This window comes from Aspergillus japonicus (assembly GCF_003184785.1).
Source record: "Aspergillus japonicus CBS 114.51 unplaced genomic scaffold BO86scaffold_24, whole genome shotgun sequence".
In the NCBI taxonomy this organism is placed as follows: Eukaryota; Fungi; Ascomycota; class Eurotiomycetes; order Eurotiales; family Aspergillaceae; genus Aspergillus; species Aspergillus japonicus.
The window spans coordinates 46685-62178 of record NW_020291661.1 but is presented as its reverse complement, the minus strand read 5'-3'; the positions used below and the strand labels follow the sequence as shown (position 1 = coordinate 62178).

General features: G+C 53.4%; 8 protein-coding genes across 8 annotated transcripts; 3 read left to right on the top strand and 5 right to left on the bottom strand.

Annotated features, from left to right (window-relative positions):
• Nucleotides 1-63: 63 nt before the first annotated feature.
• Nucleotides 64-1107, top strand: tpcB (metallo-beta-lactamase type thioesterase tpcB; the record flags this gene model as incomplete). Its single annotated transcript, XM_025669908.1, has 2 exons — nucleotides 64-219; nucleotides 271-1107. The coding sequence occupies 2 exons, from the start codon at nucleotides 64-66 to the stop codon at nucleotides 1048-1050; spliced, it is 936 nt and encodes a 311-aa protein (XP_025527626.1). The 3' UTR covers nucleotides 1051-1107.
• Nucleotides 1108-1314: 207 nt separating this feature from the next.
• On the bottom strand, nucleotides 1315-2162 carry BO86DRAFT_430149 (SDR family oxidoreductase; the record flags this gene model as incomplete). The annotated part of the gene is made up of 2 exons (XM_025675681.1): nucleotides 1315-1449; nucleotides 1500-2162. 2 exons carry the CDS (start codon nucleotides 2160-2162, stop codon nucleotides 1315-1317), a joined length of 798 nt encoding a protein of 265 aa, XP_025527625.1.
• Nucleotides 2163-2571: 409 nt separating this feature from the next.
• On the top strand, nucleotides 2572-3115 carry BO86DRAFT_430147 (nuclear transport factor 2 family protein; the record flags this gene model as incomplete). The annotated part of the gene is made up of 2 exons (XM_025675680.1): nucleotides 2572-2778; nucleotides 2839-3115. The coding sequence occupies 2 exons, from the start codon at nucleotides 2572-2574 to the stop codon at nucleotides 3091-3093; spliced, it is 462 nt and encodes a 153-aa protein (XP_025527624.1). The 3' UTR covers nucleotides 3094-3115.
• Nucleotides 3116-3410: 295 nt separating this feature from the next.
• Nucleotides 3411-3907, bottom strand: BO86DRAFT_430146 (uncharacterized protein; the record flags this gene model as incomplete). The annotated part of the gene is made up of 2 exons (XM_025675679.1): nucleotides 3411-3641; nucleotides 3701-3907. The coding sequence occupies 2 exons, from the start codon at nucleotides 3905-3907 to the stop codon at nucleotides 3411-3413; spliced, it is 438 nt and encodes a 145-aa protein (XP_025527623.1).
• Nucleotides 3908-4317: 410 nt separating this feature from the next.
• On the bottom strand, nucleotides 4318-5247 carry tpcM (methyltransferase tpcM; the record flags this gene model as incomplete). The annotated part of the gene is made up of 1 exon (XM_025669907.1): nucleotides 4318-5247. One exon carries the CDS (start codon nucleotides 5245-5247, stop codon nucleotides 4318-4320), a length of 930 nt encoding a protein of 309 aa, XP_025527622.1.
• A 317-nt stretch (nucleotides 5248-5564) lies between these two features.
• On the bottom strand, nucleotides 5565-7245 carry tpcE (Zn(II)2Cys6 domain-containing transcription factor tpcE; the record flags this gene model as incomplete). Its single annotated transcript, XM_025676630.1, has 2 exons — nucleotides 6278-7245; nucleotides 5565-6223 (listed from the first exon to the last, which is right to left on the bottom strand). Exons 1-2 carry the CDS (start codon nucleotides 6807-6809, stop codon nucleotides 5565-5567), a joined length of 1191 nt encoding a protein of 396 aa, XP_025527621.1. The 5' UTR covers nucleotides 6810-7245.
• A 542-nt stretch (nucleotides 7246-7787) lies between these two features.
• On the top strand, nucleotides 7788-9861 carry tpcD (trypacidin cluster transcriptional coactivator tpcD). Its single transcript, XM_025672085.1, has 3 exons — nucleotides 7788-8490; nucleotides 8538-9038; nucleotides 9104-9861. Exons 1-3 carry the CDS (start codon nucleotides 8251-8253, stop codon nucleotides 9626-9628), a joined length of 1266 nt encoding a protein of 421 aa, XP_025527620.1. The 5' UTR covers nucleotides 7788-8250; the 3' UTR covers nucleotides 9629-9861.
• Nucleotides 9862-14048: 4187 nt separating this feature from the next.
• On the bottom strand, nucleotides 14049-14620 carry BO86DRAFT_399560 (uncharacterized protein; the record flags this gene model as incomplete). The annotated part of the gene is made up of 2 exons (XM_025673639.1): nucleotides 14049-14423; nucleotides 14480-14620. 2 exons carry the CDS (start codon nucleotides 14618-14620, stop codon nucleotides 14049-14051), a joined length of 516 nt encoding a protein of 171 aa, XP_025527619.1.
• Between the last annotated feature and the right edge of the window lie 874 nt (nucleotides 14621-15494).

Sequence of the window (15494 nt, the reverse complement as noted above, 5' to 3'; positions counted from 1 at the left end):
GATTTTCCGGTCTGAATTCTCAGTATTGTTTTCAAACCTGATCGTTACATCCCAAGGTCAAGAATGGGTGAAGGAGGCTACCGCCAGATCAACAAGACTCTCAATGTCTGCGCGTTTGATAACTATCTCGTCACGCAGCAGTCAACACTACCCAAACTGCTGGATGTCGAACAGCTCAGCCCGCGGGTGCTTCGAGTCCTTGGTCAGAATGCAGGAAAGGTATGCCCCTCACCGGTCGGGCGAGATGTTCGAACCTGATGGTCCGTTCAGTTCACGTTGCAAGGAACCAATACCTATATCGTGGGCACAGGGCAGCACCGCCTTATCATAGACACCGCACAAGGTTACCGTGAATGGGCTGATCTGATCGACGACACACTATCGAACCGATCCATCTCGTTGTCCCATGTATTCTTAACCCATTGGCACGGCGACCATACCGGCGGCGTTCCTGATCTTATCAGGATGTATCCCCACCTGGTCAATGGCATCTACAAGAACTCGCCCGAGCAGAGCCAACACCCCATCGAGGACGGTCAAATCTTCCAAGTCGAAGGAGCGACCATCCGCGCAGTGCACGGCCCAGGCCATTCGCACGACCACATGTGCTTTGTTCTTGAGGAGGAAAACGCCATGTTCACGGGCGACAATGTCCTGGGCCACGGCACGAGCGCCGTCGAGCAGCTGGGCATCTACATGGAAACGCTCCGGAAGCTGCAGTCACAAGGGTGCAAGACAGGCTATCCCGCCCACGGTGCCGTCATTCCCGACCTAAATCTCAAGATTGCCACCGAACTGGCACAGAAAACACGTCGGGAGAAGCAGTGTCTTGCGGCGCTGGGTCGGATCCGGAAGGAGAGGTCCACGGGCCAGTTGGCTAGTGTTACTGTGAGCGAGCTTATCGATGTAGTCCATGGCACTCGGGTGAACGAGGAAGTCCGCAAGATGGCATTAGAGCCGTTCATGGAGGAGGTTTTGAGGAAGTTGGCTGAGGATGGCAAAGTCGCATTTCGGGTGAGGAAGGGGGTCAAGACCTGGTTTGCTCTTTGACTGCTGCAATATTTCACCAGACTCAGCATTAATTTTCTTGATCCACTAGAAATGTATTTTCTCTCCCTGTCGGCTCATGCGGTGTACCGTCAACTTCATCAAACTATTAAAGTTCCAGTCGCATTGTGATACAGTTCAAAGCCCGGCCTGGTATTTATATCTTCCTGATAGCCACAAATCATCCCCAGGCAGAGACAAGTATAAAATCTGTACAGCAGTGCAAGATGAAGCTTTATTGGCTATAGAGTTCTAGAAACAAACTGTCTAAGCAGCACCGCCATCAATGCCAAGGACCTTCCCATTCACCCATTCGCTCTCGTCCGAGGCCAAGAAGCACACCACTTTGGCGATATCGACGGGGTAGCCGCACCGGGTCAAAGGCGAGACATGAGCCACAATCTATAGTGTTTAGCGTCTGAAAAAGCATTGTGCAGATCAACGGAACTCACATCCAAAATCTGCTCCTTGGACAGCTTGTCCGCGTTGGGCAGATAGTCCTTGGCCGTCTCATGAAACATGTCAGTCACAGTGCCGCCGGGCGCCACTGCATTGACGGTGATCTTCTTGTCGCCACAGTCTTTGGCCAGGCAACGAACGAAGGTGTTGATGGCGGCCTTGGAGGCGGAGTAGAGCGAATGCTTCGGCACTGTGAAGGAGTCGGCGGTGTTCGAGCTCATCAGAATGATCCGACCATTCGAGTTCAGGTGCTTGTAGGCTTCGCGGGCGACGAAGAACTGCCCGCGGGTGTTCACGCTGAAGACGCGATCGAATTCTTCCTCGGTGACCTCACTGAGGTGGCCAAATGAGACGACTCCGGCGTTGGAGCACACAATGTCAATGCCGCCGAACACCTTGACGGCTTCTTCGAAAAGCTTGACGGTCTGGGGCACCTGGCTGACGTCGGCCTGGAGCGCGACGGCCTCGGACCCCAGCGATTTGATCTCGTCGACAACCTGGTTGGCGGGACCAGCGGATTTGCTGTAGTTGACGATGACCTTGGCGCCGCATCGGCCCAGTTCGACCGCCATCGCGGCCCCGATGCCGCGGCCGGATCCGGTCACGAGAGCGACTTTGCCATCGAGGCGGTAGGGGATGTACGAGATAGAGCCCATCTTCAGAGTGTCGAGGACTTCTCCTTCTCAAGAGCACGAAGCGACGAGGAATAACCTACTAGAAGTGTAGTTGCGCGGGTTGATCAAGCTATTTGTTCCCAGTCAGGGCTATTTTTCTTTCCCGAATGCCGTCCGTGCAATTGTCGGGTCGTGAAATCCCCCGTTAGTTATTGCCCGACCCCATTTTCCGATTACAGGATGTCAATTCTTTGTCTGTTATCGCCTGGTTGCATTCATGCTTAACCTTCGCCCGTCATTGACTCAATTTGCCTAACAGATATTTATTACTACAACAATCAGTTGTCCTTGTCAAATCCAAGCCCTGAGATTACATATCTTCTCAATCAAACAATCTAAATATCCCTACATAACCACATTTACCACCTGTACTACTATTGAATCAAATCCAATGACCGCCCCAGCGTCCACTCAAGCAGCAACTCTGCGGCGTTTCATCTCCGCCTGGGAGAAATGGGACGCCCAGGAATGGATCTCCACCTTCTCCGACGATTTTCAACAAGTCACCCTCCCCCACAGTCTGAACATCCCCGCTCGTTCACGCAAGGAAGTGGAGGTCGTTCTGCCTGCTCTTGTCGCAAGCGTGAAGTCATACCAGGTATTTGACTCAGCAACGTTAGCAATTTTGCAAACCGTCGAAGAATGTTGACCCAGATAGCTGCACATCCACCACGTCATTCATGATCCGGAACACAACAAGGCGGTGGTGTACGCTGCGTCTACGGGAAAACTGCCGTGGGGAGACTGGAACCTCGAGTATGCGGCTTTTCTGACGTTCACCGAAGACGGAGGAAAGGTTGCGAGACTCGAGGAGATGCTCGATACCGCGTTCTTGCAAGATTTTGGGCCGAAGTTCGGGAAGTACCTACAGGAGAATGGGGGGCCGGTGGCTGTTGCTGCTGGGGGGAAGTAAGACTCGGGTTCGAACATTTGGCTCCTTCCGCTGTAATAGAATATTCTTTCCCTGGGGCAGAGTATGTGGACTCGTGCATCGTGAATCACGGTGGTAATTTGATGAGCATACGGCATTATCTGCATGCACCAGACACCAATTTATTCTGCTTGGCGAGGCTTGAAGGAGCAGAATTTAGGTCTGGCCTCGGAAGATGTGAGTTACCGATGCCACGATCAGATGTACATAAAAACCAAAATAAGTTCAGTTGAGGGTAAAATGACAGCATGTATGAAAACATCACATTGATTTCACGTCAGATATGCATGTGCCAGTCCTCAAGCCTCCTCCTGCCCCTTAATATACGCTTCCAACTTGGGCAGAAAGCTCTTCATAAACACCCCGTCAAACATCTCCTCGATCCGACTCACGGACTCGCCACTCTCATCGAACCACACAAAACAGGCGTGTTCGTTCTTGTACGGCCCAAAGGGCGAGTCGGCCGTGGTGATGGCATAAATGACCGCTTTGCTCTCCGCGGGATCGTGGATCACGTTGTGCACCGTCAGCTGAATGGGATGTTAGCCTTCCGTGGAACCTGGACCAAGATTGTTGAGAGATCCTGTACCTGAAAGTTGGTCAGAATCGACATGAGCTTCGGGAAGAGCTTCTCGGTGATGGCCCGGGTGCGAGGCGGAACCCCGGAGCTGAAGGGCAGAGTCACCTGGGCGCAGTCATCTGACCAGCTGGCCAGGAAGCCATCTGGCGTCCAGCCTTTCCAGCCTTCGATGAATCTGTTCAAGGTGGCGGTTTGTGTCTCGGCGGGGGCGGGCATACTGGCAGTTCTGTAGCTGGTCAAACGGTCGGAGGTCTGGGTGGAAAGTACATGCAATGGGAGTTTCCACCACCAAGTCTTAAGGTGATATCAGGTAAGGAGTGTACTCGGGGCATTCAGTCAATCCGGACGTCGACTCAAAGGGCACGGAGTCGGAATGGCCCCCTTCGGGGAAACACCCAATGAGCAATTACCCGACAGATCCTTTTCAGGAAGACCGTTTCAGAGGAAGAAGCGAAGCGACAAGCGGGAATGGGATCCTGCATTTGCACATTCAGCGACTTTCCAACCCGGATGAGAATGGGGACCGTAGGGTCCGTCTGGGAACAAATTACGTCGGTGTAGAAGTTAAACTAGATGGTTCAAGCTTCGCTTTACATTCAGCACAACATCATATTCTCAGTCTCCAACTATCGTCGAGTAGCCAAAATAATCTTCGCGGGCCAAGTTCCCTTGACCTCACCGTCGCCGATGAGATCTTCCATCTGCTGCCACAACTCCCCGAAATGCGGATCTTCCCTCGCGAACGGAAACGACAGCACATGCTCCTTGACACCCTCAAGCTCCGTCACAAAGCTCCACCCATCTTCCTGGGTAAAGGTTTCCACATCGTCAACCCCAGTATAGACAGGCTCGTGGACCTGCACCTCAGGCGGCAAGGGAGCCGTGATGCCGCCGTTCGCCATGTTGAGGTGAATGCGCTGCGCACCGGGAAGCCACAGCCCTCCATCCAGCGGGGCGACATTGTACTTGCCCTGCGTGCGGCCCATGACGGCTCCCAGCTTCTCCGGGTTATCTGCCTTAGCGAGTAAGGCGCGACCTCCGGAGTGATTAATGCGAGTGTAGACGTCCTGGATGCGGGGATCCTCAAACTGCGCCGCTCCAAAGGCTGCGCAGGCAAATGTGCCTCCGGGACGGAGCTGGCGCGCAATTACGCTCATGGCAAGCGGCTGGTCGCAGAAATGCATGACGTTGGTCGCGAAGACCATATCCACGCTGCCGGGAGCGATGTCGTCGCTCTCTTCGACCCGGGCCGCGCGGTAGCTGAACCCGTCGTGCCCAAGACGATCCTCGGCGAGGACGACGTTCTCCGTCGCGATGTCGGAGATAATCACATGCTGGAACTTGGAGCGCAGGATGTGTGCGTAGGGCCCGTTGCCGGCGCCCACATCGTGCACCGTCCCGAACTTGCCTCCGTGCGATTGGTGGTAGGTGAAGAGCCGCTGGAAGAAGACATCGGGCGCGGAGGGGCGGCCTTTGAGGTAATTGTTCCAAAAGGCTTGGCCTTTGTCAAAGAGTTTGTCATTCGAGTTAGATGATGGGATTGCTGCTGTTGTCATGGTGTGTGGATGCACTGCGTTGGCAGATGCTGTGGTGCTCACGGTGTACCGTACCTGCCAGAATATTTAACCCCTGTGGACTCGCCTGCACCGGTAGGAAACCAGCGTCGGATCTCGGGTTTCGGGGGGTAGGGGATAGAGCGCCGTGGTAAAAGTCAACTCCATCTATTCTGCATCTGCAAGTGGATTACAAACATCATGTATCACTGTGCATGCACAAGAGAAATCATTACCGGGGTCTGATATGACCCCTTCGCTCTCCGGCCCCCTCCAAGCCCTAGTAGCCCCCTCTCCCTGTGTATGGTGCAGCAGGATCATTACCGCCGCAAGCGGTCCACAATAGCCCTTGACAGGTCAGAAAGACGCTTCCGCAGATCCGTTTCCAGAGTGTTCACCAAGCTGGGTGAGAATGGCTTCAAAAACGCATGGAGTCCTCCTGCAAGGGGGCTAGTCATGTGCAGCGAGGGGTCACAGGTGTCCTTGTCCTGCGGCTCCTCCCCGGCCGTTTCGGAGATGCGGCGCAGCCGCTGGGACAGCAGATCGACGGATGCCTGGACGCCTGCGAGTTTGGAGAGGATGCGCTGCACGGCAATACGCTGTTCATCTTCGCACGCGCAGTCGGTGGAGGGGGGGCCCTGCAGGACGGGCTCGAGTGGGTCTTCGCCTGATGCAGCGCCCGTGGCCGCGGTGTACCATGCAATGACCCGAAAGACCACGAGAGACAGAGTGATGAGCAGGTAGCTGTCGTTGGTACAGTTGCATTGCAGAATTGTCCGGACGGTCTCACTGGTCTGCTCGTTTTGGGCGAGAACCCGTTCGAAATCAGGCAGCGCGGGCGTGGTGGTACCCGGATCGTTGCCGCACCCCGGATTGCCCGGGGACAGATCGGCTAGCAGCGCCAGAGCACGAGCCAAGCATTGGCAGCCGGCCGAGGTGGGACCGCTGATCGACGGTGCTGGATTGATGTGAGGTCGCACTGCAGATGTGGGAGATGTAGGGAGCGTGGTGAGCTCAGGTGCAGGGAATGAACCCGTCCCGGTGTCGTCGAGGCTGAAGTCAAAGAAGGTGGATGCATCATTTTGCGGTTCTAGAGGAAGTCCTACGGCCGATGCGAAGAGCTCGTCTAAATCTGGGAACGAACTCGCGGGCAGGGATGATAGGCAATTCTCGTCGAGTGATCTCAAGGCCCCAAAGATATCCGGATATGGCGAGCATTGTCTCTGGAGATCGAGCGCCGGGGAGAGCCCAGTACCTCCCGGTGTGGACGGACTGGTGGTGTCGCTGGCCTGTGCTGACGTGAATGTGGGACTTGGTGACGCTGTGGCGGTCATTGTCGCTGTCATCGTCAAAGCCGAGTCCCTTCGTGCTCTGGGTTGAGTCTTCCCCGATGTACGACCCGCACGCTTTGCAGTGCTATACACGCAGGGGTGATCTCGTTTGGCACAGCGAGCACAGCTTGGCTTCTCTTTGGTGCACCCGACTTTGGTCGCCGCACACAAATCACAAGATTTGCGCAATTTGGACGAGGCGCGTGAGGAAGCGGTCGGCAATGGTGAAGCCATAGTATAGACCTGGAGGAAGGCAGGGTGATTCAATCGCCGAACGGGCAGTAGAGAATGCGACGAGGGCGTGGTCCCATCTTCTTAATGCTGCGCAATCTACAGCCCTTGCGGACCGCGAACTATGGTGGACAAAACTTCCCAATCACGAGCTGTGGCTTATGTCGATCCTGTTTATCCCAGCTTAGACCAGTTTCCCGATTTATAAGGCGCCAAACAAAGGGTACTTAGTAGGCATGATGCTCCTCTTCAGCCGGAGTCACTGCGAAAGCCTTCAACTTGATTGGTGTCCGGTCATCGATAAAAGCCCTAGTTCAAGCACCACCACTCACTCACTCCGGCCCACCTGGCAGTCCACTAGGTACTCTCAGAGGCAATAGTAATGGCGAAACTCTAGCCAATGATCGGCGAAAGTGACGTGCTGCCGATAATCAATCGGTCCCCTGATCTTATGATGGCTTCCTATTGCAGGAGTCCCCGATATTAAGGCTTACCGCGCTTTGACCTGTTGATAAGCTCTATTTGAATTGATGCTGACGTGAGATCTTCGCCACTCACGAATAGCCTGAATCTTAGGGAGCAAGGATTAGCGGAGATGGCTGTGGTTTCTTGCCCCAGTAGGATTCTCTTCCCACCTTCCAGGTTACCCTCAATCATTTCCAAGGCGCAAATGCAGGATCGACACCACCCTCGAGTGTTTCTATGTGCATGATACCAGGCAATGACTCTAGACCATCTAGCCGCCGGTGGGGTAATCTATTCATGAACACCCCTGTCATGGCGTGCACAGCTCCGATGTGACCCTCGCCCCGTCCAATCGTCCCCTTTCGCCATCATTTCTTGCTGGAAAGAAGCAAACACTCCATGAGGACTATTTTCTTTGTTTTGTTTTTTTTTTCTTTTCTGCTGGCATACGTTCTGGTCACAACACAAATAAGCTTGGTCCGCACCATATCTCGTTCATGCATTGTGCGGAGAAACCCGAAGAGTTGAAAAGAAAGAACAATTGTTCAGTGCTAACCGAGACTGACGGCGCGTTCCGCCTAGCGTTGCAGCGCATATCGCAGCTTTGCCTATTTCTTATCAGGCTGCTGCAGATAGAATGTCCGACCGAGACACTCGCAAGCAATATGCGGGGATTCTAACTCCCGAACCTAGGAATGAAGGCAAACACTCTCCAGTCCTGCAGGACACGGCGTCACTGCACAGTTGTGAATATTCTCTGCAGCCCGTAAAAACCCCGCCTTCGGCGTGATGAGGGTCACAGTCACCCTGCCTCAAATCCATCGCAGGATCTGGCCAAATACATTCTGCACGAGCTTGCACAGTCCGAAGGCTTTTCCATCTCGCCGAAAGCGGGGCATCGTGGCCACCATACGCATAAAGCTGTGAGTTGGGATTCGACAGACGGCCATCAGCTCATTCCTGTCTAACCTGCGATGAAATGGCGTACCTAGCTCAATTGGAGGCAGTTTCGAGGGATCTGTCGGCAGCCGTCGAGGAGCTTGCCTCGCATTACAGGCATGGAGGGATAGACAGTCTCGGTGTCCGACCACCACAGCTGCTACCCACAGGAGCACCTCCAGATGTCCACCGAGCAAGAGAGTCCGCGTTGGCAAGTCTGACTAAATTGCAAGTCATGCTGGCGGAACCGACGGATTTGCTGCAAAATCTGGCAGGCCAGGTAGTTGCCATTTACCCTCAGTGAGATACCGACTAACCAAAAGCTAGGTGCAATTGCTTGCCTGTATGCAATGGCTTGGTGATCTTCAAGTTCCAGCTTGTATCCCGTTGGAGGGCACCGCCTTGATCAAGGATGTTTCCAATCTTATCGGGGTCCCAGAAAGCCAGCTTAGTCGGGTTATCAAAATGGCTACAACCGGGGGCTTTCTCCAGGAACCACAGCCCGGCCATGTGTCCCATAGCGAGATTTCCGCAGCGTTTGTGACAAAACCCTCGTACCTCGACGCAGCCATGTTCTTGGCTGAAACGGCTGCCCCCGCCGCGTTGACCAAGGCGACAAGTATCAAGCAAGATTCCGACTCCGATGAGCGAAAGGATGGGATCCCTTGTCTGTCTGCCTTCGGCACTGCCAGTGAAGCCCAGTTGCCCCGCCTCCAGCGGCAGTGGCAGGCCTATCTCCGATATGGAACCGGCCATGTGTGCGACATGGCGATTGATGTCCTAACTTGTCTAGAGGGAGTTCGCACGACGAATGAGTCTATTGTTGAGGTAGGGACTCCCCCATCCTCCGCAACCCGCTTTTTCATGTCGCTGATCTAAGTCTGAGTGAAAAGGTCGGCGCACGATCCACAGAACGGGCTATCACCCTCGCAACCCAATATCCATCGCTCCGCTTTACAGTCCAGCTCCAATCCTCTCGACATGACCGAGTTCGGACTTCGAATCCCAGGATAACCATCTCGCATCGACAACCAGGATCACCACAGCCAATTCTCAACGCAGCCCTGTACATCCTCAATTGTCCCATCCCCGTGCCTGGCTCATCATCTGCCTTGGTACCGACACAGCTCGCGGCTGAACTTCGCGCGCATCTACCTGCGTTGCGGCTTAACCGGTCGGCTACGTTGGTCGTAATTGCCCCCTCGGCGTCGGACTCTGATGAAGGGATACGGCTGACGCGAATCCGCGACCTGTCCCTACTACAACTGGCGAGGCAACGTGAGTTGGGATTGTCCGAAGTGATCAACCTGCTGAACGGAATCAGTGACGGGGAGGGAAGACTGGTGCTGGTGAATCAAGTGCGATCGGCCGGAAAGTATGGGGTTGTTGCGTTGGAAGTGAAGTATCAACCTCATTGATTTGGCAGATAAGAACCGAGTGTGGCGATATGAAAGCAATCACCTCAGGTCTACAAAATATGCCAGTGTCTCTCAGCGCCATGCCCCTTCGGTGCTTGATCAGACTGGCGCTGTTGAAAAAAAAGACCCAAACCTGCGGACAAAAGCTCAGTTATTACTAGGTGGCGTCGAGCGTTTTCGGCCGATGAACACCTATCTAAATTCATCGAATGCTGTTTCTCTGTAGTGCAAGCACAGAACCAAGTTTCTTGACTCCTCCCTTGGCACGTCCGGAGCCATAGGGACCGAGCTCTCATTTTCTGGTTCGATCCACTCCAGAGTTCAAAAAGAAATGATCTGTAAATAGAAGTGGCAAATTCACGAGGTGCCAGGAGCGGAGGCATTGCAAGAGCTGCAGGAAGTCGAGAGTTGACTCAAGCGCTGCCAACCAGTCACCACGCACCCACCCAGAGAAACCCTTGACAAACGGAAATCGCGCTATGCATCGATGGAGCCAGCATTCCCGGCTCAGACCCTAGCTAGTCTACCCTTTGCATTCTGTGGCCGCGGGGCGCCTGTCTCCACTCCGCGTACTTTTGTCGTGAGGTTGGGTTGGGTAGGGTTGGGGTGGCGCCGGTGGGATCGGAGTTGAGGGTCGGTGCCGAGCGGGGGACAACAAACATGCTTGATTCCTTCACTCTGTCCTCTCAACAGCCAGCCAGAGCGTCGCAATGGGGCACTATGCCTTGGCACATGACCCCCGCATGACTCTTTAGCTGATAAAAGCTATTCCGCACTCTTTCCCCGCACTGAGGATGTCTCAGGAGTAGACCTGGACTTTGGCAGTCTGACCAGGAGAGATGCGAGATAGTTAGTATCTCCGTGGGCGCCACCGGACTCGGACTCGAGTTGATCTCCGCTGACCGTCTGCGGTTGCATTGCACGGCGCAATTCATGCCGAGATAAGCCACTGGTGCCATTCAGGACTCTCAGCATCCGTATCTCAAAGAACACGCAGAACCCGTTTTCGTTAGCAGACCTTTGGAGTTGGAGGTAGGATACATCTGGCCCAAGCTATTGCAAAGGTTATTCACCTTGTTGGGCTCTCTAGGTAGCTCTCCCAGTAAAATTTTCCCACCAAGAAGCATCGGGTACTTTAATCATGTGCAGGGCCAAGTCGGGACCTAGCCCTGAATTGTAAGCCATCACCAGCTCCCACCGTTAGATAACGAGATCAGATGAGAACTTGACCCTACCCCGTACTCAGGAGGGTGTGAAGGGTGTGAAGCACGCCCTGTACACTGTATCCTTTCCTACCGGGTGCGTGGGCGCTGCCAGGAGCCCACCACCGCGAGACTAAGATGCCGACCTTGACTTGCGTGTTTCGAGGCATACCTTACAAAACCTCCTGGATGAAGATCGTATTACCCGACCTTCCTAACTGAGGTATTCGATGGGCTCCAGCACTCAACAGGGAACCTTTCAGAAACAGCAGACGCAAGACAAGCAGCCTTGGCCGGGCGACCTGCCCGCTCGGGCATTCTTTGTAGCTAAACTCGCAAGAGTAAATATGTCGGATGATCCCAGAGCGTAGTATGCTCCTGAAAAGCAAAAGTGCTACTCCTCAATCATATCGACTGAGCGGCGGGGTGGTACCTCACAGTCGATGAAATGTATCACCTCGCCCGAACGGCGGTGCCCTAATCGCAACAGCGACTGCTTCATGCTATCTAATCGTGCCAATTCGTTCAACGCCACGGTCCCGCTTTTGTGTTCGATAATTGGCCCTTCCTGGGGCCTTAGTTTAATTAGGGTACCACATTATATGCGACGTCATTCACAGACAGCCAAAACCGGGGTCTGGACTATCATTCTCCTACACACCAAACTGCTGACGATTGACCGGGCCGAATCACTGCACGCCGCAAGATGGTCAACCGGTCTGTGAGGCGGATGTTTCCGATGCCCCCCTCTCTGGACTAAAATTGAACTAGGGTATGGACCCACCGCAGCGGTCTCCTCCGAGGTCGCGCTCCGATCGCCTTTCGATTACAGGTGTTGCATTGCGTAATCTCGATCCAGAGAAGGCAGTGGACTGCATTTGGCTGCCGACGGAGAATGAGAGCTGACGTAAACCTGGATTAAAAACGGACAGACACAGCGCGATTCATGCTTCCAGGCCGTTTTTCTCCCGTGGATTATTGTCACAGGATGCTGCTAAAATGCCGCCAATCAGAGGGGACAGGCTTCTATCAAGCTGGTGTTATGGTCGCCATATATTTTCTACTATCTATGTAAACGTGAAGCATCGGAGTAAATCAACAAATCCTATCTAGTCTATAGCTGACTACCCAGGTCAGAAACATCGCACGAACATCGATGGGCAATGCTGCAACTGGCACCCGGGACACCGCTGTCCCTCACAAGATCCACCGCGGTAGCCCTAATGCGCGTGGTGTGTCGAGTTTCACCATCAACTGCATACTGAAGACCCCAGCTACTATATTCCTGCAGCTTCAACAAAGTACCATTGTATTGTACGAGGCACGTATCCGCACAGCGCTCAGAATCCAGATAGTGAAATCCGCGTACTATGCTGTACTTGTGTGCGTGGGAGTTCGCTGCCTCGGTGTCTTGGTAGCGGTAATCCTCACTTGTGTATCGATGTTATTCTTCTTGTCTCGGGAAGACATATATCGCTGTACCATCTCACATATGGGATTGTGGACCTGTGAATTCTCCAGGTCCTTACAAGGGCGAGTATCCCACCTGCTACTGCTTTTGGAGAGTCCATCGGTGGCACGGCGGCATGATACACTGTCCGTATGTGTACACTAGTAAGAAGTATGACTGCAGTCGACGTACAAAAGGAAAGCCAGAAGAAGTCTGATAAGCACAATCTCCTTCACCAAGCTAGTGGGGTGCTCCTCTTCCGCACAAGCTCCAGGAATCCCGAGCGGATCGTGCCGATCCAGGTGACGATACTAACAACCTATATAATTGGTATGGCCCCAGCCAGGTGACCCACCACTAGGCCTCACCAAAACCCGTGGGTTCATAGGTCGGGTCCAACCCAGACTCCTTCCCAGTATATCAATTCATTTAACCTGTAGCTTAACTTACTATTTAGATCGCCATTATCCGCGATATTGAGGTCTCAGGGTAGGCACTGGAACGTGTTTTCTTGATTTTCTTGGTTGGTGGAACTAGCTACGTTCCCGCACGTAAACAAGTGGGAAAAGGCCTTTGGAATCACGTGGCCGGATTAGCGACGCTGACAGCCATGCTAAGGTTCCTAGTAGCTATCTACAGGGTAAGAACTAAGATAAATACACAAGCTTCATTGCGTCTATAGGTTACAATATCCAAGTTGTGTTCAAAAATGTTACAGCTATATTTGAAATGGTCTAATCCTAACAATGTTGGACTTGTAGGACCATTACGGCTGGCAGCAGATAGGGACCCAGCAACAGATAGGCTACGGAGTTAGCCAATATATAGAACGGGAATAGCAGGTATAGACGGGTAGGGAGGTGCCCCAGGCTAGCACTAGAATGAACATTTATACTGTTAGGTTTTCTCATATAGCTAGAAGAAAAAACAAGAGCAATGAGTGTAGAGAATTACTATTTAAGCTTTATCTGTAGTAAACTATTCATTTCATTCTAAATAGCGTGAGATTTCTACTATTTCTACTTATAGTACTTATCTTTTTACCATTACAGTTCTTTATGTCCTTTTTTTGGAAACCTTTAATATATACTTTCACTTTATGTTGAAGCCGTACAGGAAGTTAGGGGGGTGTAACATCAGTTCTACAGCCTTATATAGACTATAATTAACCGCCTACGCTTGGGACCTTGGTTAGGTCTTGATAAATACGATAGATAGCTGAAGGTAGTCAGTCGCCAAACATCTTCCGCCTCTCTTGCAGGTGCCATCACTCTAACTCTTGTTGCGATGAGATCACGAGGAACCAAGCTCGATCGACGAAGGAGAGCAAGTATTCCACAAGAACGAAGGGAGGTGTGAAAAGGGCTTCAGATGGAGGCGGCTGGGCGCTCCGAGCTATAGGCTAGGGAAGGTGAATGAATGATGAATCCAGCTGTTTAAAGCTATCAAATCGAGGAACTATCACCATACAGGTTGGCGCGCAGGTGAGCAGCGCGGCTACGGCGATCAAAGGCCCTCGAGGCTGCCGAGAGTTGGATGTACAGGATCAAATAAACTCTGCATGCATGCCTCGACTAGTACTATCAGTTCGGAACTACAGTCGAATAGGACGTTGGGGGCCTGGTTGTCTATCATTTCTCCTCTTTCTGGTATTCACCTCATTGTTCGAAAACCAGTACCATAAAGCCATTCGGCTAGTCCAAATGTGAGAACCCAACAGAAACACAAGCCTACGGCCCATCCCCCTCTCCCCCCAGTCTCAACCGCATCAACTCGCTCTCCGGCCGCGCGTCAGCCAGTACAACCCGAAGATCCCGGCGATGTTCATGATGAGATATACGGCGAAGGGGCCCAGATCGCGCCAGCGCATGCCGACCTCAATTCCCAGCTGCGCCAGCATCGTGTTCATGTCCGTTACGGGGCAGAAGATGCAATTCTCGCCGGCCGCTGCCGTGGTATTGGGTCTCAGGACGCGGCCGCCCGCGCGCTGAATGTACGGGGCCAGGTAGGTGCCGCAGGAGGCTGTGGAGTGGTTCTGTGCGGCGGTGGGCCAGGGGATGTGGAGGAGGTCGACGGCGGCGCAGCGCAGGGGGGCGTCGGCGAGGGCGGCGCCGACCATGCGCCCATGAAGTAGGTGACGGGGCTAACGCGGTACAAAAAGGTGCAGAAGCGGGGGAGGGCGGTGGGCTGGACGAGGACGCCGCACAAGAGCTGACACAGGGTGAAGAGGAGGTTGGCGATGTTGACGGCGGTGAGCGCATCGTGCAGACCGGCGGCGGTGGCCTGCGAGACGGTGGCGGAGAAGACGAAGAACAGCCACAGGAGGTCATTTGGCCGCATTTCACGATGTCACACGTCCACAGCTGCACGTCCCCTTGTGAATACAGCCTAGCTCGTCCTCGCAAGGTGACAGGGCATGCGTATTTCAAGCATTCCAATGACCCTTTACGGTTAGAATGAACCCGTGTCACATTCTCCATGCATCCCAAAATCAGCAACGCGGAACCCAGATCGCGAGCTATTGCATCGACGTGTCTGACCAGCATGCTTGCCGATCCTTGGACCTTGCGTGATCAGCAGGACACTATTTCAGAAGTCATTGATAGTGAAACTTGGAAGCGCAACTCGCAAGCAAATATGTTATGATCTACATTGGATTATAAAAAACCCCGGCAAGCATCATCTTGTGTTTCTCCCTCGAGAGAAGGTCCAGTAAGCGCCATTTCTATCTATCCCAACACAACATCTACCTCACACAGAGTCACTTAGCATGAAGTCCACACTTCTTTTATCTCTTGTACCCTTCATCCAGGGTGTTCTGGGCGCTGCAGAAGTGACAGGCGGCTCCCCTGCGACGATTGACAAGGTCCCCTAGCTCGTCAGTGTCCTGCAATGGAACAATTATGCCTGTGCTGGAGTGCTCATCGCCAGCAACTTTGTTGTTACCGCTGCACAATGCGTCGATGGTTTGGACAGCTTTAACGTGAGGACGGGCTCCAATTCAACATCTTTGGGCGGATCTGTGTTCCGAGTTACCAAGATTTTACGACACGGTTTTTTCAACCCCACCACCTATAATTTTGACCTTGCCCTGCTCAAGTTCACTCCTCCCGTCACATTCAGTCCGACTGTCATACCCGCCCCGTTGGTGCCGTCCGGTCAGGAGCCAGCAAATGGGACTGAATGCGTGGCTTCTGGCTGGGGGGGCTCGCGG